This window comes from Cinclus cinclus, chromosome 8 (genome assembly GCF_963662255.1).
Source record: "Cinclus cinclus chromosome 8, bCinCin1.1, whole genome shotgun sequence".
Taxonomy (NCBI): Eukaryota; Metazoa; Chordata; class Aves; order Passeriformes; family Cinclidae; genus Cinclus; species Cinclus cinclus.
This window is the reverse complement of record NC_085053.1, coordinates 19,194,130-19,221,080: the sequence shown is the minus strand read 5'-3', so window position 1 is coordinate 19,221,080 and position 26,951 is coordinate 19,194,130. Positions and strand designations below refer to the sequence as shown.

The 26,951-nt window shown below is 37.4% G+C and overlaps 1 protein-coding gene across 4 annotated transcripts in view; it reads right to left on the bottom strand.

Annotated features, from left to right (window-relative positions):
- USP33 (ubiquitin specific peptidase 33) overlaps positions 1 to 26,722 on the bottom strand; it is a 36,527-nt gene extending 9,805 nt beyond the window's left edge. Inside the window, exons 1-18 of one of the 4 annotated variants that reach the window (XM_062497065.1) lie at positions 26,614 to 26,722; positions 21,106 to 21,244; positions 20,029 to 20,082; positions 18,025 to 18,087; positions 15,461 to 15,613; positions 14,160 to 14,259; positions 11,588 to 11,657; positions 10,200 to 10,313; positions 9,465 to 9,543; positions 7,759 to 8,179; positions 7,241 to 7,381; positions 5,641 to 5,747; positions 4,155 to 4,327; positions 3,949 to 4,043; positions 3,338 to 3,371; positions 2,517 to 2,562; positions 1,656 to 1,836; positions 388 to 514 (exon numbers count right to left, since the gene is read on the bottom strand). In XM_062497065.1, the coding sequence (XP_062353049.1) occupies positions 388 to 514; positions 1,656 to 1,836; positions 2,517 to 2,562; positions 3,338 to 3,371; positions 3,949 to 4,043; positions 4,155 to 4,327; positions 5,641 to 5,747; positions 7,241 to 7,381; positions 7,759 to 8,179; positions 9,465 to 9,543; positions 10,200 to 10,313; positions 11,588 to 11,657; positions 14,160 to 14,259; positions 15,461 to 15,613; positions 18,025 to 18,087; positions 20,029 to 20,082; positions 21,106 to 21,186 (2,039 nt within the window). In that variant the 5' untranslated portion in view covers positions 21,187 to 21,244; positions 26,614 to 26,722. Of the gene's footprint in view, positions 1 to 387; positions 515 to 1,655; positions 1,837 to 2,516; positions 2,563 to 3,337; positions 3,372 to 3,948; positions 4,044 to 4,154; positions 4,328 to 5,640; positions 5,748 to 7,240; positions 7,382 to 7,758; positions 8,180 to 9,464; positions 9,544 to 10,199; positions 10,314 to 11,587; positions 11,658 to 14,159; positions 14,260 to 15,460; positions 15,614 to 18,024; positions 18,088 to 20,028; positions 20,083 to 21,105; positions 21,245 to 21,780; positions 21,803 to 26,613 lie in introns of those variants that run through there. The other 3 variants (XM_062497066.1, XM_062497064.1, XM_062497068.1) reach the window with 3 other exon arrangements.
- Positions 26,723 to 26,951: the final 229 nt, after the last annotated feature.

The window sequence follows — 26,951 nt, the reverse complement described above, 5'->3', positions numbered from 1 at the left end:
AATTACAACACAGTAAAACCTCTGATGTCCTGCATACCATCTTAGAGCTCTAACAGTTAAAAAACATTCTGTGTGCAAAACCTCCCTGTGTGAAGAATTCCCTTCCTCTAATTGAAAATAAGGTGGCTAGCTCTTAACTGATGCTTCAAGTTCTCTTACTATGCAGATTTCATTTTCATTTTAACATAAACACTTTAGCTCTGACAGAGCAAGTCCTAAGGACATAATTGAAGGATTAAGTTTTTCTCCAGCATAGGCTTTTCTCATTGGTCAAATTCTTCCATTATAATTCTCATGGAGCAGCTAATTCTGAAAGCTACCCAACTGCTTAAAAAGGTATTTACATACATGACTTAGAGGGGTATGATTGCACTTTTAATGTCTTACCTGTAGAAGAGAACATAAGCTTCTGCATTTTGCACTGTGGATTCTGATACTTCTGTGACACTCTGGTCATCAAATTCATACCACAAATTATTCAAATTGTTGCGACAATAAGCTATATAATGTCCACCTAGGGTGCAGGAAGCAAGAGGTATCAAAGAGTGTCTAGAGCTGCCCATTTTACACTAACATATGAAAAGGAAGTAACTCTTAAATAAACCCCAGAAGTCTTAAATGGGAAAACACAATCATTAGCAGATAGGACTTTGAAATTCTGTCAAACACAACATCAGCTTTTTCACTGAATTTCTATTAGCTAGCAGTGAGTTGAGCACTACTTTCAGTACATTCCTGCACTCTTCACACAGCATGTTGTTTAATACAGTCCTGAACCATGACATTCAGAGTAAGATTGTCTGAACAATTTACCCTCATCTGTTCCCACAACAAACTCTTTTCAAATCTTTGCATGCTTTATAATAGAAAGTAGCACAGATATGGAACACCTGCATGATATCACAACCATAACTGTGTTTCAAAGACTATTCATAATATATTTTAAATTATTACTATTTTTAAATACATATTTAACTGCTAATAAGTAAATAATCAAATATCTGCTGAACTGATTATGTGAAGCACAGCTCAGCAAGCACTAAAAGGAAGTTGAAAAATCATACAGTAAAAAAAAGGAAAAGAAATTCAAACAATGGAGAAGTATGAGGGGTAACTTCTACAAAAATTTATGAGGTTTCTGGCTTAAAATTTTTCTTTCCCCTATTTTCCAAATCTTATAAATACTGAAATCATCCAGGCAGAAATGACCTCAACATATAGCAGTAAGATATTTATTCAGCCTCTCATCACTACCCACGAACAGCAGTTACCACCTGTTTTGGGGTTAAATGGCACTCATCCAAGAAAACTATTTTTTTTAAACGACCAGCATGTTTGTGGTGCTTTGTAAACAGTTTACAAAAGTTAAGGCATACAGAGCATTGACATGAACAGCAGTTGTGTAGAGCAGCTGATCTGTTAACTTTTTTCCACCTTTGATTTTATTTAGGTACGCCATATAATTTCAAAGATGTGCCAACTCTTTCAGAGCAAGCCTTAAATCTTTTGGGTCAAGGTAAAAAAATCACAGCATTCATCTTCCACATTCTAATTACCATTGTTTATCTACTTACCCTTCAGTACATAGTTATCATCATTAAAGAAGAGTGCTGCTGTACCAACTGCAAAGATAAAACAATCAAGCTCATACTCACTGCTGGCAGTTCCATGATGGCAGATGACAGACAGGAGATCGTAAGTCACGATTTGAGCTGGACTGTCCTTTGCAAGGAAAGGCTGAAGGTCAAGGCCTTCCAAGGGAAAGGACACATGGGTCCCAATTTTTGTGGAAAACATGAGCTCATGTCTAAATCTTTTGAGATGAATGCATAGAATCTGTAAGAAGGATCAACAGATTCAGTCAAGATCTACACATGCTATTTGACATTAAATATTTAAACTGTCTGCACTATCTTTTCCTTTTATTATCCCAAAAGGAAGAGTCTTCCCTGAGACCTGAAGCAAGCTCTGTGTTTTAATCAGCTGTGGCTACTAACATGGATGCAGCACTGAAAAATGTACCTTTTCTCTTTCTCAATGCACACATTGCACAATCTTTTAATGAAGGACATTAATTCTTCCTGATTATTGAAGGTATCAACTCATGCTTAGAAAAAAAAAGACCAGATTACTTCTTAAATGTGAAGTTACAAACGTTACTTTAATTAGAAATGAATTAGTTATGAAAAGCTTTCCGGTCTGCCTGTGGTGTTTAATTCTCTGACCTACAGTATAAATAGCAGTATATAAAATAACACAGAATAGAAATGCTATTGTCTGCAGACCAGCAGTAATAACACAGGGAAATCCCATTCCTGTACTTGTCATGTACAAGATTCATTTTCTTACAAGGTGAACAACCTCACATTTGCTCACATTCTTAAACAAATGCCAACATGAAGGTAGACTTCCATCACACAGCTTTATAAACACAATTTACTGCATGCCATTCATTAGTCTTGCCACATTCCTAATCATGCAGAAAAAGTGCTTTAAAGTGCATATTTTAACAGTACCTCAGGAAATTTTTGCACTTTGCAGAATTTCACGCCATTTCTTAACCTAAGCAAAGGAAAAACCAAACCAAAATAAAAAACAATTATTTCTGAAAATATTTTACTTTATTGCACTAGATCAGCAAAAGCCTAAGCTGAACATTGCATTAGTAAACCCAAAATATTTCTGGAATGTAGACTAGACATGAAGTAGCCAAGATGATTCAAACAGTGATGGTTCATAAAACAAGACAATCTGTACTGCTGAAAAATTGAAAACAATCAAGTCCCAACTAGCTAACAGTTTCTCTTAACATAGAGGAAAGAACTTGAGGCTTCATGAAAGCTCATTATCCAGCAAAAGACAAAAAAGAAATGAACTAAGTTTACTTCTAAGAAATTATCTTCAGCACATACAAAAAGGAATAACACTCCTGTACCATAAAGGGCTTCAAGCAGTCTTCAGACCACTTCTGATTCTCGGTTCTTTAGTATTTAAAGCCATAGTTTATTTATTTAACACACCTTGGTGACCTACTGCATATCAGGAGAAAGCTGCTAGTATTAGAGAGGGCAAAGAGCTTTTATTTTGTCAAACAAAACCAACTTACATTTAAATTGCAAGGGCGTGAGAAAGAATTAAGCAAATGTGGTAGGGTAAGTTAGTGCTTCCTGAACCCTGCACCTTGGGAGTACTGAATTTCTGACAGTCAGAACACAGGGTCAAATCAAAAGATACACAGTATTGGGACATACCCAACAGAAATAAATGCCTCTTGACTAACAGAAACAGTAAAACCTCTAATTAAGACAAAGTAAAACAAAGGTAAAAGGTAGCTTACTTTTTACACCTTCCACAGCTGTACATGTTATCACCTGCAAACACCAGGGAGAAGAAAAGCAGCCATTATTCTCTAAATCAGAACAGTTATCCTTCAAGTGTGCATATTTGATAGAAAGAAGTTTCAAGGGAATTTATCTTCAGGTTGCATTTAATATACAACAGTCATAATAGAGTTGACATAGCAACTACAGGAAAAGTTCTTAGGTTTTATGTCTTCAACTATGAAGCAATACACTATAATCTGAAGAGATGATGCTAGATAATTTAAAAGGGAAATAATTTACTATGTCCAAATTGAGCTTATGAGAATGAATATTAATGTAGTGGGCTTGAAATTTTTATGAGCCTTCAGTTGATACAATTTCACTAAACCAAATTCAGACTTGACATTTCTAAAGCAGCTTTCATAGGCATTTTTCTCAAATAATCAGTTGAATGAGAAGCTTACCTTTCTGAAATGAATGATCCCAAAAGAACAAGGATTGACTGTATTACACTCTAACAGGTGGCCTCTGCTTAACTGCATTAAGCTAAGAAGATATTAATCATCTCATTGTGACAGGAGGAAATAACCACAGAAGAAACATGTTCAGGTAATTAACCTCTTACCCTTGAGCTCATCTCTGGCGAAAAAGGCAGCAAGACAATCTTGTAAGGTTACAACTGGACCCCAAAACCAGCTAGGAACACATGAGACAACAAACCTGAAACATCATTGACAGAAAAGAAAGAAAACCAACAAATGTTCTGCCAGAAGAGCAGAAACTAGAATTTCAAAATAGATAATTAAATCAAATAAGGTAAATATTATTTACCTTTTGAAGTATTCCATAAAAAAGGCTATCCATCCCTGGGGGGCATAGGCTTCTCCACATGACCCTGCCTTGACTAGAGATGTCTGATGACTTGCAGAATGGAGTTTAGCAAGATCTTCCTTACCTGGAATAGGCAAGGACAGATCCTGAAAGGTCTCCAGGGTTACAGACAGCTAAGGAAGAAAATAAATTAAACACAATGGAGTTAAGCTTGAACAGAAACAGTAATTAAACTGATTTCTGTAAAGTTCACTAGTAACTACCAACTCACACCAAAACTGAAAATTCCACTAGGTAGGAAACTAATTATAAGAAAGTACATTAATAAGAACTCATTTTCTTAAAAAAAAGGAACCAAAAATAACATTTTAGAATGAACTGGCACATTATTATCACCAAAATAATTTTTTAGCTCATTATTATTTGTCTGCATATCAGTCATACAAAGCACTATGATTTTTGCTTCGGGCTGTGTTACACAAAATAGTTTCAGAAAGCTTCAGTCCATTGTTTCCACTGTATTTCACTTTGACATTATCTTGACCTGATGTAACTGGACTTGCTGCAAGGGAGACCCATTTTCTTGTTCCTGTGCTTCACTTAGTGATCACATAGTTACAGAGTCAAACATCAAACACATTTTAGAAATTCTTGTCTGTTTTTTGAGCTTGTTCACCAGATTAGCCTGAAGTCTTTGTATACTTAGACCTAAACCAAGAGAAGTATTAAAGGCATACGAATACACCAGGGTTAGGTTTAAGCCTCATGTTGAGAAAGATGTCCCCAATATAAAGATTTGGATATGTAGTATTTGATACTATTGATTTGAAACTAAAGCAGTCCACCAGACATATTTAGATAACTGACTTTTTTTTTTTTAAATGATCACATGTGCTGTGATCCAAATAATGCTCTAAGCAAATAGTACAGAAAAAAAAAAAATCAACTCTACCTTCCTATGTTGCATCCACTCTTGCAGTAGAGGACAATTTCAGAAAGCAGCTAATGATTCATGTAATTGCAAAAGTTAGTGTCTTTACCTGGATTTTTTTAAAGACCTTAATCTTGTTACCCTCAATCTATCTGATAAGACACTTACAGCACTATATTAGATCACTGTCCTTTCTTTAAAACATTAGGAACCTGAGAACTTAAGACAGTAGCATGTATACATTAGGATATTCAGAAAAAACTAATGAGACCTAAATGAAGTTGAAGAGCAAGTTTCTTTCTTTATCCCTGCTGTAAACCAATTCTCAGAATATTATTTTTCAGCTCTGAGTAAGAATTCAGCTCAATGAATACAAGCTATTCTAAACACAAAGTGCTGGTAGTAGCCACCATTATGGTTTGAGAGAATGAGTATGAAACACCCCAACTTTCTGAGGAAATCTGCCACAAAAGAATATAAAGTTACCAGAGAATGACTATATTCATAAAGCAGTAAGAAAAGAACATATTAAGAGCCAGAACTTTCTCTTCTTACCCGATCACAAGTTAAGCACTGGACTGAACTTATTATAGTCCCATCAAATATATCAGAGATAACACTCCTGTACTTCTTGCGCTTCTTCCTTTTTGGTGATGATACCACTGAAATTATAAAATGACAAAAATAAAATGCTGCAGTAAGACAAAGTACAGTGGATTCTGATTACACTTCAGCTTTGTATAATACAATTAGAAGTATCATATGTTCAGACTTAAATTATGAGCCAAGACCTGTTTTCTATTTACTAAATATTTCTTAGGAATTTTAAGACCACATTACTGCCAGTACAGGCAATTCATGTGGGTTCCTCAAACAGCTGGGGACAACCACCAGAAACATTTGCCTCTGTAAGTAAAACTCAAACTGCCAGTCTTGAAATCTACAGCCTATTGGTACATGATGGATTTATCTTGGCAGGAATCCCCCAAGGTATAAAAAGGAACATTCTATTTGACACTTAATTTGATCAGATCTTCCTGGGAAGTTTCAGCCATGCTGGGCTGAAGAGCTCGCACTCAAGGTTACTGTATCACAAAACTGATGACAGGGTTGAGGTGGACTACAGGTAGGACTGGAGTCGACCCTAACAGCAGTTTATCAAAAAAACCCAGGCCCCTCAACCTGTCCTTGGGCATGACAAACACTACTGACTGAGTACCTCTGCTGACAGACTCACTTCAGGTTGTCCAAAACCCTCCTGTAATGGTGAAGCCAAAACTGGAGACAGTAGTACAGATGCAGTGACAAAGTACAAATGAACCAAGGAGGTCAATGACTTAAGTCCATTTAAACCACTGTCATGCAACACCAATGCTAAAGTATTAAAAAAATAACATGAATGTTCAGAACTTGTCTGGACAGGCTACTGAATGAAGCAGGATCACAATATTAAAGTTCTATTAGTTTTTGGTTTGGGTTTGGCGTGATGCCTCAAAAGCATGTTCTTAAAGACAAGCTTTGCTTAATCTACTGTTAGACAAATCAGGTAAAATAAGTTATATATTGCTCCTCGTGCCCTAAAGCAGCACTGTCTTGTATATAAAGGCAGTAAAAGTCTAAGCATTCCAGATGCTCATAAATGCACCATGCTGCAGTGTCAAAAGAAATACTCAGCACAGCAGGGACGATAACAACCATGAAACAGTCAGCATTTACAGGACTATCTACAGTAGATAGAATTGTACATGGCTCCTTGAACCTTAATTGACTAAAATGGTGATTTACTGAACTTCTGCTGAAGAACCAGTGACATTATTCTCTGGAGAGCATTACCTTTGGGGGTACTAACTTCTCACACCTTTCTTTTCTCTCCAAACCGGTGCAATTGAGAAAACAGTCTAAAAATAATACTCTGTCTTTGTAAAATAGAGACAAACACCATTCATACTTCAAAAGAATCAGAAGATTACAGAAATACAGGGAATAATATTGCATGTCCAGCTTACATAAGACTCCCCTCTCCCCAACAGAAGAAACAGGGCTGAAACCCCCTTAGGAACAACACTGCATTGTTAAACAAGACATAAGAAACACAATGAAAAGAATAATATGGAGTAATTCAATACCAAGAAGGAGAAAATTAAAGAGCCCCTACCTTTTTTGTGGACTTGTGCCAGTGAAGAGCACGATGGGAGTGATTTTGGAGGGCTGTTTGATAAGCGCGTGTTCATCCCTTCAATTGATGATGGTGCTTGGGCTGCAGTTACGTCGCTCATGTGAACATCACTGATGTATTCTGAAATTGACATTTGCACAAATTCAGTGGAAAAAATTACTGCAGAGTGAACAGATACAGTAGTCATGGAACTTATTTAACCACACTGCCAGACCTGCTACATTTAGGAATGTAGCACCATTTCAGTTCCTTTTAAGTTAAGAACAAAACAAAACACTCCACTCTTCTGGTTATCTGAAACCTAACCCAGTAAAAATAGTTAACTTGTCAAGGGAATTAAAATTGAATTCAGAACACCAAAACTGAAAATTAACTAAGTAGGGACATTGTTTACAAGTAAAACCACCCTATTTGACCTATATCTCTACTATATTCTACAACTCACTTTCACTCCCACAGATTTTAACTATTGCAATTGCACTTTAGCAATGCATTACCTGAGAATCTGCTGTGTATCTGTACTTTGACAGTTCCCTGGTTATTTAAAAATTCAGTGGTCTCTGAAGCAGTGTTTGTGTCTTTTTCCATGTCGTCCATTGAATTTGCTCGTTTAAGTTTGTTGTTTGATATTTTTTCTTTCTGCCAGTCTTTGGATGTGACTGAGTTGCTATCATCATCCTGAATTAACATGGCTGTTTCTGCAGGATCCTCTAAGACAGGTTTGAAAATTGTATCATTTTCTGTTTTATCACAGTTACCACAGGATTCACAGGGCTGAAAGCTTAAGTCTGACTGGCTCTTATCTTCCTCCATACTCTCCTCAACACTCATAGGCTGGGCATCTTCCAGTTCTACAACGGGTTCTTTAAGTTCCTCATGAAGCAAATCCATCAGACAACGCAAAAATTCTTGCGCATCCTAGAATTTTAAAGAAATTTTACCATATTACTCTATTTTAGCTGGAAGATACTCATATCAGAAAAGACACAGATGACTAAAATGAAATCTGGCTGTTAAAGAAGAATAAAGTAAGTTCCTCTGTCCCAGGTTCAAAATAACTTTAATTTCCAGACCACGTAAGTTCCCTAAATAAATTTCTTGCATGTCACAAGTAATCTTACCATACAAGTTTCCTCCAAAACACTCCAATTCCCAAAATAAATGACTTCAACAACACCAAGAAAAACACAGCCATAGTTTACTGGAATGATAAACATAACTCAAACAAGTACCAGCAGTGTGGTCAGACCCCAGCTCTGCTTGTAATGGAACATTTTAGAGACAGTTTTTATAAACCTTATTCAGAAAATCAAGCAGAGCATTACTTTCACTGGGTACGAAGTACTTTATTAAAAAGTACGATGATGTTACTTAGCTTGTCTTTCCAATGCATCACACCACCAACAATATTACAGTTCTTCTAATGCCTCAACAAGATTTCCCAAATGTGTTCCCACAAAGAGCTGTCAAGTATTACTCCAAGTCTAATCTATGTCTGGAAATGTCCAAAAGCCACCAAATTTCACCAATCAGAGCAGCTGCCAGGTCCTTAGCAATAGAAACTATCCAGTAAAGCAGGCATGTGAGAAAACAAAAGCCTCTTGTTGGCAACTACTACTGCTTTTATTTTCTTCTGTCTTCCTTTTTGTGTGCTGGTTGTTCCTAACAGCAATTTTTGCTGCTCAACATTCCCATCCATCATAGCAATTACTTATTAAGATCAAAACTGCTGACTGCAAAACATTTCTTTTCTTACAATTTGCAACTTACAGAACTGAGTTTGGATTTGGGTAATGAACAAACCTTAGTATGCCTACTCATTGGCAACCCTTTCACAAAAAAAAACCCCAAAATTAACAAGGACACCAAGACACAGATGAAGAGATAAACATTCTTCATTGATAAATGTAATTTTCTCCCTGAAGACTGGGCAGTTCACATATTATTACTTAAATTTTCCTCAAAGAAAAGGAGATATTCTACATTGATGGCCTGTTGAGAATTCGATATAAAGAAATATAAAACCTTACTTAACTACTGATTATCCTATTTCAGATGATCAACATTCAAGTCATATTAACTAAAGTTTATATTGCATTTGCTTTAAACAAATATAAGAAGTAAAGTAACTTAAGCATTAGATTTCTAATTAAGAGATAACTTTATAGCTTAAGCAGATTTAAAAGGCATCAAAAAGTTTTACCTGTTGAGAGTAGCCTCGAAACATTGGATTAACAGTTTTAATTCCTTGAAATAAACCAGTAGGAACAACAGATCCAGGCCTAAAAAAAAAAAAAATTAAATACATAAACATTGAAAAAGAAGTAATTAAAATGGATTTTTAAATCTTTACTGGGATCATACCATTACCTGGAACTGACCACCAATAATATTCATCTTAACAAAAAATAATATTGGTATTGAATTATTAACTACACAATTTTTGAAAACCTGTCACCCAACTGAAACAGTGACTGTATCAGGCCTTTTATGGCACATTTCTTGTCAGACAATCAGATGACAAATCAGACATACTCTTGGCACTATGCACAATTACCATTTCTTTACCTTTGTATTTATATTTTGAAGTATTTTCTTAGCTAGATATTACACAAATTCCATATAAGGAAATAAACTGATAAAACATTAATGGAACAAACAGTGAGGATAAAGTAGTTAAACAATTTAGATGTACTTCTGGCAAATACAAACATTTTTAAGAGCTTAATGCTTGTCACCCTGTCTTTGGTATATATGAAAAAAACAGGTTATAAAGGGTGCTCGAGTCCTGCAAGTCAGTCTTTCCTTCCTAATTTTTTTTTGTGGAAGGATTCTATGAACACATGAAATAAAAATTAGAAACTCAGGACAGATTAATGCACCCCTCGTGACTCTGCAATCTATTTATTATCATTTCATCACCAGAATGATTTAATACCTGCTCTTGTGCCAGAGTTCTGTCATCAGCTTGAGGTAACTTTTACAAATTGCAGGTTTCTTATCTGTTCGGGCTAAGCCTCCGCAGTCAAGAAAAAAGTGTGTCAAAGGTGGGCTGAATAAAAAGAAGAGTAATTTTTTTCAGGTTGTTAAAATACAAGAGGAAATCTGCCTTTCATACAGGATTATAACATAAGAGTAATGCTATTCTATAATTGAACAATTTCACTTCCTACATTCTTACACGCTGCAACCAAACATTTTGTGGTAGGACAACCTCAGCAGTACAGCCACACTGCTCCTCAAACGTGCTCTGACATTTCCCAAAGCACCAGGATTGTCTAATGGGATTCAGACTCAAGGCAATTCCTACAAGCTGTCACAGAAGTAAAGATGTACCACTCCAGCAACAATCACCATGAGCCTAGTCCATAAACAGCATCCCAAACAAATCTTTTCTCTAGAATCCAACAGTGCCACAAGATATGTGTAGGCAAATAATTTATAATTAAATGATTCTTTCATTCAGTGTTTACTCCATGCAGTGTTGCCAACTCACATACTCTCTCCTCTCCTTTCAATGTCCTTTCTGAAGTCACAACTCTCATATACATCGGACCCAATTCTCTCCAAGAAAGGAGCCATCCCAGCATGCTCCCAAAATTTTGCATTTCTCTCAACAGAATACTTCCCTCGTGGTACTTTGTCCATTTACTTATCTTCTAGAGAGATCTGCCTCAGCTCTCCTCTCTGCCATGGAAGAGCCACAGCGAAGCCCTTAGCCCTGTCCTCTCTTGGCCTGCAGATCACAGTGACCCTGCGTGACACCCGCTCAGGACCTGCCACCACCCTGCCACTCCTGCTGCAGGAAGCTTTCCAGCTGAGCTGCTGCTTCCATCTCTTCCACTTGTGTAGATTTCTCCTTCATGAACTTGTCTAGAGTTCCCATGGGTGACATGGGATTTTGCATTCCACCGTTCCTACCATGACTTAGCACAGAATGCTCCAGATACGTTCTTTTTAACAACTGAATTCTGATCCTAGTATCTCTTTTTGAATTAGGGGTTGTTCTTATGCATCTCCTTCGCTTCTTCTATAGCAAAGGAAAAAAAAAATACAAAGACTAATCCACAAATCCAGTAGCTTTTTTCAGATTTTCTTCTAATTTCTAAAACTGCATATATTTTTAATTAGGAGGCATTAGAATGAAACAGGAAAAGCTGAGTGACCCATATACCATAATAAATTGTTTTCAGTACACAAGACTGAGATTCAACAAATATATGTTCTCTTCCATGGTAGTGCATCTCTCCAAATCCCTTAAAGCCATCTGGAAAAAAATTCATGTATAAGCAAATATAAAATTGCATTAACTATAATTTTCCTTACCAGTTGGAAAGAGCTTGTAAAGCAGCATTCATGTAACAAGTGTTTCCAATATTTTTTAATCCTGTTAGACCTGAAATAAATACAAGTCTGTTAATGCAATAATGAATTCTAGCTCTAATTCCTAGAAAATACACACAAATCAAAATACTCATGGAACACTTGGGATGCCAATTATAATGCAGAATTGCAACTAAAAGAAACATAGGACTCTTAGAGGAATACCAACCTAACTAGAAGTAGTAATTAAATGTTTTGATCTCAACTGACTAAAAAAGTTTCAGACAAGTGGATTATATTTCATCTTACTAATTTTTCATCGTTTATGACACCTGCAGATTCTAATCTAAAATATGTTTATCAACACTGAAGTTTTACTTCAGCTTAATGACTTACCTGTTCAGTTAAACTGTTGCTATGCTGCATTTGTAACTAATGGTATTACCAGAGGCTTCTCAGTGATTTCATTCTTCTGTCCCAAATTCACACTGAATCAGATTACACTCAGTATTCAGAACCTACCCAGCATGGGATTATATCCCAGGTTAGTCCTGCAATTAGTCTTTCTCTATTCCCATTATATACCTTTATTTTTATTAACAGATTGCTCAATCTAGACTTTCCCACACAGTTTATTTCCTAACCCACACTGTCACTTTCTTTACAGACAGTCACACATACTTCTTCCACACACATGAAAGTTACACTTGGCATGTATTTTTTCTATACTTACGAATTATGCTATTCATGGCTACTAAAGTATTATATTAATGAAGTAATATTTCAAAATAAAACTGATTTTGGATGAAGGAACATTTCTAAGTAAAGCATCAGTAAGACTCAAAAATTTAAAAATGTCGTAAACATTCAGCAATCAGTACTGATGACATGCAATTCCTGAAGTATAGGAACTATTCTGGTAGTTTTGTTACTAAGAAATTTTAAGAGTTAAAACAAACCTAAATAAGTTTCTTCCTTTCTATTTGAATAAGTGTCTTAATATAGCCACGTCATCATTATTGGGAACTTTAATGCAATTCTAATTGTATACTATTGCAATGTAAGCTACATTCCCCAAAATATTCATAATACAAGAAGAGATAAAAATATACAAATACATGCACTGGTTGGAGAAACTAACTAGGAATAGAACACATGGTGGCAGATGGCAAATTAGTGGGGTGGTGTCACATCCTGTAAGACTGTGCCAGACAACAGAAGGGACAAGGCAGGTTTTCTGACCAATGCCAGCAGACTTAGGAGAGGGAAAGATGGTAGTAGATGTGAGTGAAGGAGAAATGAGAACCATTGCTGTGGTTCAAATCCAGCCAGAAACTAATGGTGGGATGTGGGGGATTTGTAAAAGTGAGAAAACTCATGGGTATATTGTAAATTGTCATAAAGACAATTTAATAGGTGAAGCAAAAGCTGTTTGCACATCCAAAGCAAAACAAGGCATTCATTCACCACTACCCTCAGGCACAGAGGTGGTCTGCCATCTCCAGGAAAGCAGGGCTCAATCATGAATAATGATACTCAGTAAGACAAACACCCTAACTCTCAAAGTCCCAATCTTCTTTCTTCCTCTCCCAGGATGCCACATGTTATGAATCATCCCAGTGATCACTTGGGTCAGCTGTCCCAGCTGTGCCCCCTCACAACTTCTTGTGCACCCCCAACCCACTCCCTGGTGGGTGGCGTGAGAAACAGAAAAGGTTGACTGTGTGTAAAGCCTGCTCAGCAATAAATGAAACATCTCTACATCATCTACCCGTTTTCAGCACAAATCCAAAAATACAGCCCCATAGCAGTTACTGTGAAGATAACTAACTCTTGCTCAGCCAAAACTGGCACATGTTTAATTCAGAGTAACTTTTCTCTCATTAGTGATGGAAAACAAAGTGCCTTGACATATGCAATGGTATCTCAAAAACTACAGCTCAACAATCTGCTGATCATATTTTTATGAAAAAACAGTACTTAGAAGTATTTGCTTTACCATCAAATACACACATAGGCTTTAGAATGATCAACAACAATTAGAGGCTCTTAAGAAATGGTAATTATGTTCTCTTATGAAATGAAAGATGAAAGCTTCACTGTTTGGGATTTCATCACTCTAATTTTCATCCTTACACTAGATTTAGTGTTAGGGTGGGGTAATCTTTGATATGAGAAAGTTTGTCAGTGCATGAAATCAGTTACGTCAAGGAGAAAACAAATAACCAAAACCCCACACTAGGATACTACAGGCTCAGAAAAGGATTATTAAAAATGCAGGAAAGTATTTAAATCAGGATTCTTTTATGGCAAGCAAAACCAGTAGAACAGATTTTAAAGCCTACTTGAACCAGAGTGGCTACAATACCAACTGAACATCACTTGCACTGAATATTACTCCAAACAGCTAAACTCGGGCAACAGCCTCTGCTCTGAAGGTAAGAAAGGTGAAATTAAATATCTGAGTTGGAGCACAAAAAGAAACAGTTACACTTAGGAGAGAATTAGAACACAGCTGGAAAACAGACTTGAAAACACACTCATGTAATAATGCACAAGGTAATGTTTTCATTACCTCTGGTCTTCAATTCATCTTCTTCCACTTCTATATCTAAGTCATCAAATACAGCTGCTAATGGAATCTTCAGTGTGGGATTACTGGGTATTTTAAAATCCTTAAAAGAAAAAAAAGGATATTTACTTTAATTCATCACTTTTCCACTTAATTAAGCTTATGTGTAATTTTACCAACAAATCTAGAACTGGAAAATTATGCGAATGGATTTTGAAATCTCACTGCACAGGAAATGAGAACACCAGGATTTCACAGGTACCCAGAGAAAGTTTACTAAGAACCCCCCACGTTTTTGTTTTCAGATCACTGCATGATTTTTATAAGGACAGCTGAAGAACCAAAACAAAGCCAGGGATGGCATCTCTTTCCTCTGGATAATGAAGCAGCCAGCACAGAAGAGCTAAGGCAGGAATCATCACCTAAGCCAGTGTAGGTGTTTGTGATGTGCCACCAGATGGCTCACTACAGTTAATGAAGACAAGCTCTTGAAAGAAAAATTTACAAATGGAGAAACCAACTAGTAGACAGGCAGGCATTTATTGAATGACAGGCTCTTTATGTGAGCACAGAAATAAAAACCCTGAACAAAATGCCTCATAGACTTTGTAAGTTGCACTGTTTTTTCTATGTATTATACGTGTTTCCTTGGAAGACTCAAGAAGGTTAAATATATTAGAACAGAAATTCAGAACTCAGCTTTATGAGTGAGAAGAATTTTTAGAAAGCAGATTTTTTTTTAAATTTCAGTGGTGGTATTCCAATTGACCTGCTGGCAGTTTATGAGAAAGTGACCATATTACATTAATACTAAATACAAAACTTTGAAGTAAACATATTTCTTTATTTCATAGGCTGAAAACCTGCCCATCTTTCTATTTGACCTGTGCATGATGGTCTCTCTTCTACTGCTCTGTCTCAAGCAGAACATGTTTAGAAATACTGTACTTCTACTTGTAACTGCTTTAACCGAGTTCCCAGTCACATTTATGTAACTACATTACGCATGCAATAAAGAAATAACACTTCTTTTTTCAACCACAAGCATTATTCCAAACAATTGTATTTAAGAAATTGCAGTGTAACTTTCTCCAAGACAACACTTATCTAAGTAAAAGAAGATCAGAGTGAACACTACTGATGACAGTAAAGCAAAAAAAAAAAAAACATTTATGAAAACAGAGAGGAATTAATAGAAAGTTTAGCCACAAGAATGGAGGAAAAGTCAGTTTCTCACTCAAGAAAAAAACACAACGTTTACTGCAAAGCTACAGCTGCCTTTGTTCCACTGGGTTAAAAAATACCTGCATACTGTTTTCTTGTGCTTGGTGAGACAATCTTGTACTTGGCAGTGGAGAATGAGATCCTAATTTTCTGTCCAGGAATACTTCCTTACTACAGGCATAACACCAAACACGGAGAGTCGTAAGGTTGACAGTTAGACAGTGCTTTGTCTCCTAAAACAGAACAAAAGCCACAGCTGGGATTCAGAAATTGGGAATAACTAAATACTGCTACATGCAAGCTAGAATAGAAATTAAAATTCTAGGTTTTTCAACAATGAAGCAAGTATGTGTGCGAGAATGTTAAAAAAGCAATTCAGTTACTGAAATTCTAGCACAAACATTCATTTTTAGTATAAATCACTCAAATTAGCAATAAGATGCAATCAGAATCTAAGACCCTGTCATAGCTGACATGCCTCTATCTAATTAAAAAATAAGAAGAAAGCCATCTTATTCTTGTTAGATGTGCTACAATTCACAGCAAACAATTTTTCAAGGAATATCTGTAACTGGCCACTGGGAGCTACCTCCTCTACAATGTTTATTTCTACTGGTTTGCTGCAAGAAATTCAGACTATTTACTGCATTCTGAAGACTAAGATAAAATTATTAGTTCAGTTACAATAAGAGGTCCTCATATCAAAGCAAAAATTCTAGACTCAAATAGCTCTTTTGTTGACAGCTTCACACCTTGAAGCAATATAAATTTGACAGATGAATAATATTTTTATTGTTCAAATCTTAGTATTTTTTAACCTCCTTGCTTAATGTAAGATTGGACACACAATTGCTATCTTCCTCCAAATATTTTTACTAACCCTTCCTGCATTTCTTCCTTCTATGTCAGTATCAGCCAGGTTAACAGACAATAGGGATTTGTCAGAAATTAGGAAAATGCTGCAACTGCTGCAGGAGGCCCAAGTTCTTCCTCCCTTCATTTAGCAAAAATCTTGTTCAAGAACAATATTTTTAATGTAAAGTGGGTTAAAATCTCATGAGGTAGCCCTCCCCTACTAAAAACGTCACATTTACATTAAAAAGTCAAACAAAGCTAATCACAAGAACACGCTTAATTCTGCAGCTTCAGATCTATACATAATTACAGGACTTCAGAGCCATGGCCTAATGATTTCCTTGGGGTGGATGCAATGAACATGACTATTTGCAGTACAGGGAGCCTTGCTGGTGCAAACTGAAGTAAGCAGAAGTTGATTCGTGTCAACCTCACTTCATCATTTTAATAAGTTTATTGATCGTTTTATTAAAGAATCCAGGAAAGTGCTTACTATCCTCAAATTAAAATTAAGTAATAAGAAAATCAAGACAAGGATGTCACTGACAGAGAATTAATAGCTTGCCTGCTTTCTCCTACCTGGCAAGTACATAATATTGTTAAGGCAGCATGCAAAGCAGGAATAAACTACTGTAAGAAGCCAAGAGGTATAAAACTGTAGACAAGAAATTCAGGGACCATCTGGTGCCCAACTACTCCAGAAATACCTAATTTCTGAGTCTATTGTAAAGGCTTTAGAACTGTGATTCAGCTTTAACAGCTGATTATAAAAAATGGAAGCATTTATATAGATTTATATTAATGCACTATCAATTTGTATAAATACTCTTCTCAATGTGCTCCTTCAAAACTTAAAAAAAACCATCAGGAGTGGTGGTAAAATGCAGTCATAACACCACATACTTCTAGTAAAACCCCTGTATAAACTATTCCTTCATTTTAATATTCACCAGGGTTTTTTAGTAATTTTAGGGATCAAAAATTATTCAGTGTGGAACATTAGATGCATTTACTGACAAACTGTAAATTGATGGCAAGAATTTCATTAGCCTCAAAATCAGCAACTCAGAAATGACATGCTTATAAAACTGCCACCTCTCTGTGCACAGAATACTTTATTTGCTTTATTTTAGCAAGTGTTCCCCTTGCACAGGTGTGTGCCCAGAACACACAGTGAGTTTAAGACCCAAACCTATGCACAGAAGCTGCCCAGCCCTGGCAGAACCTGGCATGCTGGGGAGCAGAGTGCACACACTCCACTGCCCCCACCAAGCTGGATCCAAGAAAAGGACATAGCAGGAAAGCATATACTCAGTTCAATCTACAGTTTCTTCACCTGAAACAGGGAGCATATTGCAAAAACAAAGCACCTGTCTCTAGCAATTTATACTCCCTATTTTGCACCTCTTCAGCTTTCCACTAATGCAACTTTCCTCCTCTTACCCCTCAGGCAGCCACAGTCCCAGAAATTTAGACTGAAGTAGTGAAGTACTACACATAAGCTGAGGTACTCAGTAAGACTTTTGTCTGTGCATCTTGAGAATCATCAGTATTACTGTTCTTTCTTTCACTGGCACCATCTTCTTTAGAAGAATTGCATAATTATGCAGCTGCACAAAACCTGTAAACTCACTCCCAAATTAGCAAGACCTGCTTCTACAATATGTGAAACAATTACAGCTAATCAAACCTCCACACAGTTAGCTAACACAGGTTACTGACTTCATCGAAATGAAAGTTCTCTACCTCCAGTGCTTCAAGGAACTGGGTTAGCAGCAAATACACATACCTGGGAATGGGTGGTACTGTGATCAACATGGGATTCACCACAGCCAACATATGTACACCTGTTCTGTTGGGCAAGATACACAGAAGTATACAGAATTAAAAAGTGGTCTCAAACAGGTTTACAGAATAGGAATATACTGCTAGTCCCTTTAAAATTCATTCAAATTTCAAAGTTGCAGAGTACTATACAAACCAAGAGACATGCAGAGTAAGCAATAAAACAAACATCACCTGAAGCAAAAAAGAATGCTGCAAGATTTAACTCAACTTCTCACACTGATGAGCAACGTTTAGAATATAATTTTTTGGACCATTTTTATATATTTATTCACATTACTGACAACATGTATTTTTTACAATTCCTTATTAAGTAAAGATTGTTGCAGAAAATACAAAGTTAATCCAGTGTCTGAGTGGTGAAATACTGAATGGCAACAGCCTCAGACATGTTTATACGAAAATCCCTGCAAGCCCCTATCTGCAATGCCTACTCATCAGAGCATTACTTCACAACTAATTAGCTTCTTCACCTTTACATAAGTTTTCAGCACAACATGGCTAAGAACTTGCCACATTCTAGTTATAACATGCAAAAGAATCGTCAATTTTAATCATGCTCATTGCAAAATATATTTGGTTGAGTGTGGAATCTTGCAGCTGCTGATTTTCAAACAATATTTGCTAATTCCTCATTTGCACGAGTCAGGCCAATCACACAGGAGGCTACAGCAGCTTATCTGGGTAACTCTCTAAGCATGTTAATTTCTACAATCAAATAGCAGCTGAACACAGCCAGTTTTCTATATTAAATGATCACAGATAGCTGAAAATTGTTTAGATTGTTTACATGCTGGGATCTCACCAGGTTTTCTACTGAAAAAGGTGAGGCAAGATGTCAATTCATCCAAGAGGAGAAACATCACAGCATGACATTAAGTATCCTACTGCAACTATAAGACTCTCCTATGGAAATGTTGGTATAAAATGTAGCTTTTCAGTAACAGTCTAAGAGCTCTATGTGAGAAATAAAAAACATGTTTTAAGCTTGATAGCTTAACACCTGCCAGGTTGATGCATCCCTGAACACCTCTTCCCCCCTCCCAAGAGGTTTTTTTGTACATAATTAAAACTTCAGGCCATCTAACAAAAGACATTAAACACTGTTTCTTTCCCCCTTCATCTGTTATTGACAGAAGGAGCAAAATAATCTGATCTCTTAATTGTCACCACTATCTACCTGAAAGGACACAAATTAAGGGGATTTTAAAAAATGCTCATACATACCCCTAAAGTGGGGCATTAGCCTAGAGATCTTTCTGACAGTACTTAAAGAAAAATTGCCATGAAATGAAGTCAAGCCTATGGGGCAAAATTTCCATCTCTGTAAATAGTTGAAAGCAGACAGCAAGAAGAGCCAGGCAAAAGAATACTCATGAGAGAACTATACCCAGGGTAAAGACTGTAAGAAATTTGTACAAAGTAAGGAGAACGTTTATACAAGCTTCTGCAAGTTTCAAAATAAAGAGTTTTTTCTTTGGTTTGCTTAAGAATATGCAATACTCTGTAAAATGTCTTTTTACTACTATGGCATTTACTACTAGATGTTATGACTACAAATGCTAAGAAAGGCTTATAAAAAGTAATTTAATTAATTCAGGAACAATATATTGTTTTTTAGATCTTCAGACCCAGGGAAAAGATTTAAAATCCTTCAAAACTTAAGAGCTAAAAAGTATCATAACTCAAGTAAAAACACTAATCTGCTATCTCACTTCTTATAAAAAAAAAAAATCTCATTTTAAGCATATTATTCTTAAATTACAAGAAGTATGTACCTAATAGAAGGTAAACAATTGAAAAAATAAAGAACTGCAGAAGATATTCTTTTTTTAAATTATAAGTTAAACAAACTAATTTCAAGAACTTCATTACAGACGTTTCTTAAAAAAAATACTACCAACTTTATTAGAAAATGATTCTATTGTGGAACAACAGAACAACTTACCTCTAAGCATGCCCAAAGGTTGGGTCCTCTGACTTTACAGTCCTGACAAGTGCCCTATTAAAGTTCAACACAAAAGCAAGTTTTATTTCACTTATTTTCACCAGTAAACCACAACTTCAAGACAAAATGAGAAAAAATACTGTAAATCTTCCCATCAGATGAATACCTTTAAAGTTAACTTTAAAAAAGGGATACGCTGATACCCAACCTAGTTTTTGCTCCCCATAATCTCCAGATCAGCATATTTTCCACTAAAATCTCTGATTTATCTCTGAGTTTTCATCTTAAACTAAAAATTGCTTTTCTAAATAAGGCATAAATATGTACTGTATCACATAATTATAATAATCCTCATAACTGGTCTTTCCTATAAATTTAGCATAAGAAGAAATGACAGTGATAGAACTTTAAATAAATTCATATTCCTTCTTGCAGACATCACCTGCAAAGTTTTACACAAACAAGATGCAACAGCAGAAAAATTCTGTACTCCTTAGCAGCAAATTAAATGTTATAGAAATTAAGCACCATGGACAGAAAAGATTTCACTTCCCATCACCTCCCAGCTACTTAAATGAGCTACCAGATCCTTCTTTGTTCCATTTAGTAAGCCTAGCTTGAAACCAAGAGTTCAGAGTGGGGAGGTTTCTCAAACTTTGGCTTCTCTAACAAAAAGAGAACTGTTACCCGAGTAAACTCAAGCATAAATTTCTTTGTTACAGTTGCTCCTTGAAGTCAGTTGTACAGTACTACATTGATAGCCCAAGTAACTAAATGCTGCAATGGCAATGAACATGAAGTTCAGTTTGGTGCTCTGGTAAGTCTTCTAACTAAAGATTCCAACAAAACATCACTTGTGGCAAAGGTAGTCTTTAAGTGTTGAGAAATAGCTTTTCAGCTTTATCAAGTCCACAGTTGTTGTCATACTTCATTTAAACCTTAGTATTCCAGTAGAGGAGCTTTTACCCACGCTTGACACTTAAATGCACCTTGTAACTAATAATACATGAAAACATGGACCTAAAAAAACCCGATCAGTCAACAGTGATAGGAAGAAAGTGAATTGCTACAACTTACATGAGATTTCTGTATCAACTCCTCCTTTGTTATCTCACCAACTGATTCCAAGTGTGGGCAATTGCTGCTGGGTGACGACATGGTTGAAGCTGTATTTTCTGAGATCCTGTAGCTGGAATTTTCAACACCTGGGAAACACCTGTGTAAGAAGTAAGAATGAGTAAACCCCAGTTCCCTAGAATAGACAGCAATACTAGATATCCAATATGCAATAGATACATAACTTTTAAAACAACGTGCCTCTTTAGACTAACGTAGTATCAATAACTATTTTAAGAGACTCCAGTAGCCCAAAACTAAAGCTGCTGACTTCTGAAATGAAATCCAGTGACTTCAAGGTCATAAACTGAAAGAATTCTGAATGGACCAGAGCTGATTTTGGTTATTTAACTTTCTGGACTCTGCCATGGCACCCAAATGATATAAACATTCATTTTTTAGCCTACCCAGAACTGAAAGTGGATTTGCCTGCACGTTCTGGAAAAGGATCTTTGCAACACTGCTGAAGCTGTGAAGGCTAAACTGCAAGAACACAAGAGTTGTTTATCACAGGATAAAGAAACTTTATCTTGGTTTTATTTATTTACAAGGACACATCCTAGATTCAGACATATTATATATCAAAAGGAGACTAAAACTTGTGACTAACATATAGCACTAAACACTCAGCAACACTTATCTTTTTCTCTTTGCCCATCCAAGGTTTCTGGTGCAGACACAGAAACTTATCAGAAATAAAGAATGATACATACAATCACTTTGTGATTATTGTTTCAATATTATTATTATTTCAATAGTTGCAGAGAAAGCAACAGAAGGAAAATTTAAAAAATAACTCTGTAATGTTCCTTTTATATAAATACTCCAACAGACTCACTCAGACAGGAACTATCCAATAACTTTGTTTCAATTTTGTTGCTTCATTACTATTGATGACTCAATCTCTCTAAAGGCCAAGAAAAAAATTAACTTATTTTTGCCCAGTTATTATCAGTCCAATGTAGTGCTCCTTTATCAAGACTTGCAATTAAACTTCAGCTCAGTGACGTATGCTCCTTGAACTGTTTGCAGCCTTTGGTACTGCTATCAACACCTCCTTCCACTTTGCCTGTGTGCTTTGGCAGCTTTAGGTTTGCTCCTTCCACTTACAGGACCAATCACTTACTTCAATATTAAGCACCCTACAGTTTTGACAGAGTGGAGGAAAACAATCCTTGCCTAATGGACATCTCAGAAACACCCCCTGGTAAGCTTTCATCTTATTATGTCAGACTTTAATAATTGTATTGAAGTATTACATATTATTTGTAACAGAATAATATGTGATACCTCACATCATATTACATGCATGTATGTATATATATATATATGCATATTTACACTTACACTTAAATACATTTTCTTTATAGACAATTACTTCTATATAAATATTTATTGTATGTATGATTGTATATATATACTCAAGTATGAGTGTACATGTTTCAGTCTTTTTAATACCATGTTTACAGTTGTCCAATAAAATATTTCAGAACTTATCTCACAAGACTGAAAATACTACACTAAATTAATTGGTTAGAATTTTTTTTCCTAGATGAGATCTGAAGTCTCTTCCGGGACCAGTGGCATGACATTTAAAATGCAACATTCTAAAGCATAAGCTGCAGCTGGAGAAGTACTTCCTCAGTTCAGTGACTGACTGTAATCTATATGTACTGTTACTGAAAAACACTTCAAATAGGGCAACAGTTTTTCAAGCCAAAGCTCCTCAACTTCCATCCTATTATCAATTCCTCTTTGAACTGTAAGGTTTCCTTTCAGAACAGAAATGGTAACATGAATGCACGCTACATCTTCCAGTTTGCAAAGTCTGTTAAAACGTTAAGAAAGGAAAAGTAAGTTTCAAATACAGCCCTGAGAACACTAAATGCAGTGACATGATTTAATACAAATGCTTTAGGAAGACTGATATAATGGATTAGTAAAGCTTTAGGCTTAGGTTTTTTTGTGGCAGAAGCTTTCTGAATGCATTATTGCAAGTAATACAAAGCAATGAATGGAGACTTCATCTCATGCTGCCAGGTTTGTATTTAATGTATTTAACTTTTCATACACGGAACTGCACAAATCCAAACCCAGGAGTTCTGCTCATGCCAGTTTCTGTTTCTTGGTGCAATCTGCATCTCTCTTCTTCTAATAATCATCTGAAAGTCCAAAGCTGTTTCAGATTCATGTCCCTGTGGATGTGGTCCCTACTCCTGTCCGTACAGAGAGCATCTCTTGTGGCAATGTAGTTCATGTTACAGATTCTGTATGTGTCATGACAAGAACAAAACTGAGTGGCCTTTCTTTTACCTTTTGTTAACAATTTTTTTCACACACCTCCTTCCATCCTGCAGCACTGTGATAATTCACTCTACTGCCATAACCTTGGTAGCTTGATATATATAGCTGCAGATACATATTTTGTAAAATTTATGGTAGAGTCTAAAATTGTAAAATTAATTCAAAACCATGACTCATTTTTCACCTAAGTCCTAGCAAGTCCAGGGTAGCCCCTCCCTCACTCACTGATCTTCCTCCAGTTCACCACTTCCTACTCTATGTGAAGAGATTGCTTTTCTTCCCCTGCAGCTCATTATCACATCTGCTTTTACACCAGCTTCTGCATTGCGTTTGCCTCATCCAAAAAATTGTTTTTCTGCATTTTCAGTACTTGAAAAAAACCCAAAAAAACCCCCAACAAGCCTACTTTTGTAGTTTCTCTTACATTCCATTTCATACTCCTGTTCTGAAGCTGGATTATATCCCCATTTCATGAGCCCAGTGAGATCACTCAGTCACAGAATGGTTTGGATTGGAAGAAACCTTAGAGATCATCTGGTTCCAAACCCCCTACCACAGGCAGGGATGTCACTCACTAGATCAGCTTGCTCACAGCCCCATCTAGGCTGGCCTCAGACACTTCCAGGGACAGGGCATCCACAGCTCTCTGAACAACCTGCTCCAGTGCCTCACCACCCTTACAGTAAAAAGTTTCTTCCTAATATCTAAACTAAACCTGCCCTCCGAGTCCAAAGCCATTCCCCTTGTCCTACCACTACAGGCCCTTGTGAAAAGTCCTGCTCCAATTCTCTAACAGCCCCTTTAGGCACTGGAGGTTATGTAAGGTCTCCCTCTCCTCTCTTCTGGCTGAACAGCCCCAACTCTCTCAGCCTGTTTCCACATCAACTGCTCGTGATCACACTCATGCAATAAAGTTCTCACCAAATGCTTCCCACAGGATCTGAGAGAGAATTTCTCTTCCAGCCTACTGCCAGCTCTCTCCATTATTTCCCCTCAGAGGTTTCAGTTCACCCATCTCAGTGCTCCATACAACCCCATCCCAAAAAGTGAGCCAATTAATGCTCCAAAGTAGAACTTAGCAACAAGATTTTCCTTTGAGCATGCACAGAGTTAAGCTTCAAAGAAAAAATTCTCCTGAAATCCAGTCTTGGAGGGTTTTTCTGTGTACCTGACTAGTCTTTTTATTCACCAAGAAAAAAAAATTGAGCCATCAGAAAAACGTGGACCATAATTCAAAGCATCATGACCAGCAACCTATTTATTATTCAGTAGAATTCCACAGCATCACAGACTTGTGTGGTGCCTACCATGGAAGACCTATCTCACCCACAGAAAACTCCCATCAAACACTACAAGAATTCAACTTATCTTGAAAATTATCTTTGGCTCATATAAGGAACCCAGTATTTCCTAGAGAAACAAAATGGATTTTAAATTCTTTAAAGAAAATTTTGGATTAATGATTTCATCTACCTAGTTACAGTAGTTAACACTTCAACAGATATTGAAGTAAACAATTATATGAGTTATGTATTCAACTGATGTTCTAAATATGGAGCCATTTTAACAGATCATTTTACAGAGTTCAGGAAGGGAATGCTGATGGAAGATTTTAACAATAAAAGGACTGTTTTGAAGACATTAGTTACATGAAGCACCAATTGTGTCTTCATTACAAGCTTTTATTATTTTGTCAGTACAGCTCTGAATAACCAGTAATCTGTAAGTTCAGGCTTCTTAGTTGCACTTACAGTTATTTTACCAGTGATGCACTGGAACAATTTCATTTAATGTTTATTTATATTTTATAGCAACAGAGCAAGAGTGACACAGGGTGCAACTTTGTACCTGAACACTTAATTACTTAGCATATTAAGGAGATCTGGAAGTTCAGTAATTACTTACCATACCAATATTCTTCACACTCCAGAAAAAACCCACACGCATTCACTCAGAACTATAAAAGCCCACTAAAGTGACAGCCTTAGGCAAATTCAGATTGTTAAGATACATATTTTTATCACTTTTCTAAAAATCTCTGTCGTTCTTTATAAACTTTATAGAAATTCCTTCAATTACTTTTATACATTAATTACATTTTTATCAAACTTAAAATTAGTCTTCTTAGTGTGTGACATTAAGGTTCATCTTTCCCATTTCTTGGCCTAGATTTCTTTATATTCTGTCAATCAACAGGTAGTTTTCAATTTTATCTCCCATCCTTCTGTATTTTTTATCTTTTTTTTTTTTAATCTATCAACAATAAACAAGTGCATCCCATTTCTTGAAAAAATGACACCACCAATTCCAGTTCTGGTAGAGAACTTACTTCATCTATTCGTTATAAAACCTGATATTTTCCAACTACATGACAAAAGCATGCTCAGTAACCTGTGTCTTTCTCCTCAGGCACCAAGAGCTACCCACTCAAGCAAGACACAAACTGGTAAGTCACTTCCATTACATCTTTTTGCTGCCCTTAAATACTGTTCCCACAGAGAAAAGACATTTAAAAAACATTCTGGAGTTGAGGATATATCCTTTTACAAGGTTAGACAGGTTTCATTTTATATTACTTTCAGGACATACAGGCCACTCTTTCGTTTCTTTCTTCCATCACGCTAAATCCTAAGTATGACACCCATCAGCTAACCTCTATATTTCTAAGAGGATTTTCCTAACTCGGGCTTTGCCTAAGCGCAAAGGAGAAGCCTACAGTGATTTTCCACTAGGTGATACCCCGGACTTTTCCCCCAGGCTGTTCCACCCCTCATACCGAAGAGCATGGATAACTCGGGAACGAGCAGAGCCATTTGTCGGTACACGGCTGGTTTTGGGGATTGCGCGGCACTCACGGTACCGCTGCCGCCCAGCTGCGGCTTCAGCAGGGACCGGCGGAGCTCTGTGGCCGCTTCCAGCCGGCGGGAGGGCGGTCCCGCCGCACACGGCCCCGCTGCCCCGGGCCGGGCACCGCCGACCTGCGGCCCCCGCCCGGCCCAGCTGGACCGCGGCGCTCCGGCCGCCGGGACAGCTCCCGAGGCGGCCGCCACCGCCGCACCAACACGCCTGGGGCTGTGAGACCAGCCAGACACACGGCCCGCCGCACTCCCACCCCCGCCACACCGCACCCTCCGCTGCCGCCCGACCGGGCCCCTCCTCTCTTACCGGAGCAGCCGGGAGGATGCACCGCGCACGGATGCCGGAGCTCAGCCGGGCCTCGACCAGCCCCGCGTTTCACGCTTGCCTGCGGGGACAGCGGCGCTGCCGTGGCGGAGCTGGGCGCGCCCGGGCCGCGGCTCCGCCGGTGCCGCCCCGCACACGCGCGGACGGGCGGGCGCGGCCGCCGCGACGCCGCCGCGGGACGCGCCCCCGACAAAGATGGCGGCGCCGAGCGCCTCAGAATGAGCGCTGCCCTGCACAAAGATGGCGGCGCCAGGCGCGCATCCCGCCCCGGCCCGGCCCGGCCCGGCCGCAGCCGGAGATGCCCGGAGCAAAGATGGCGG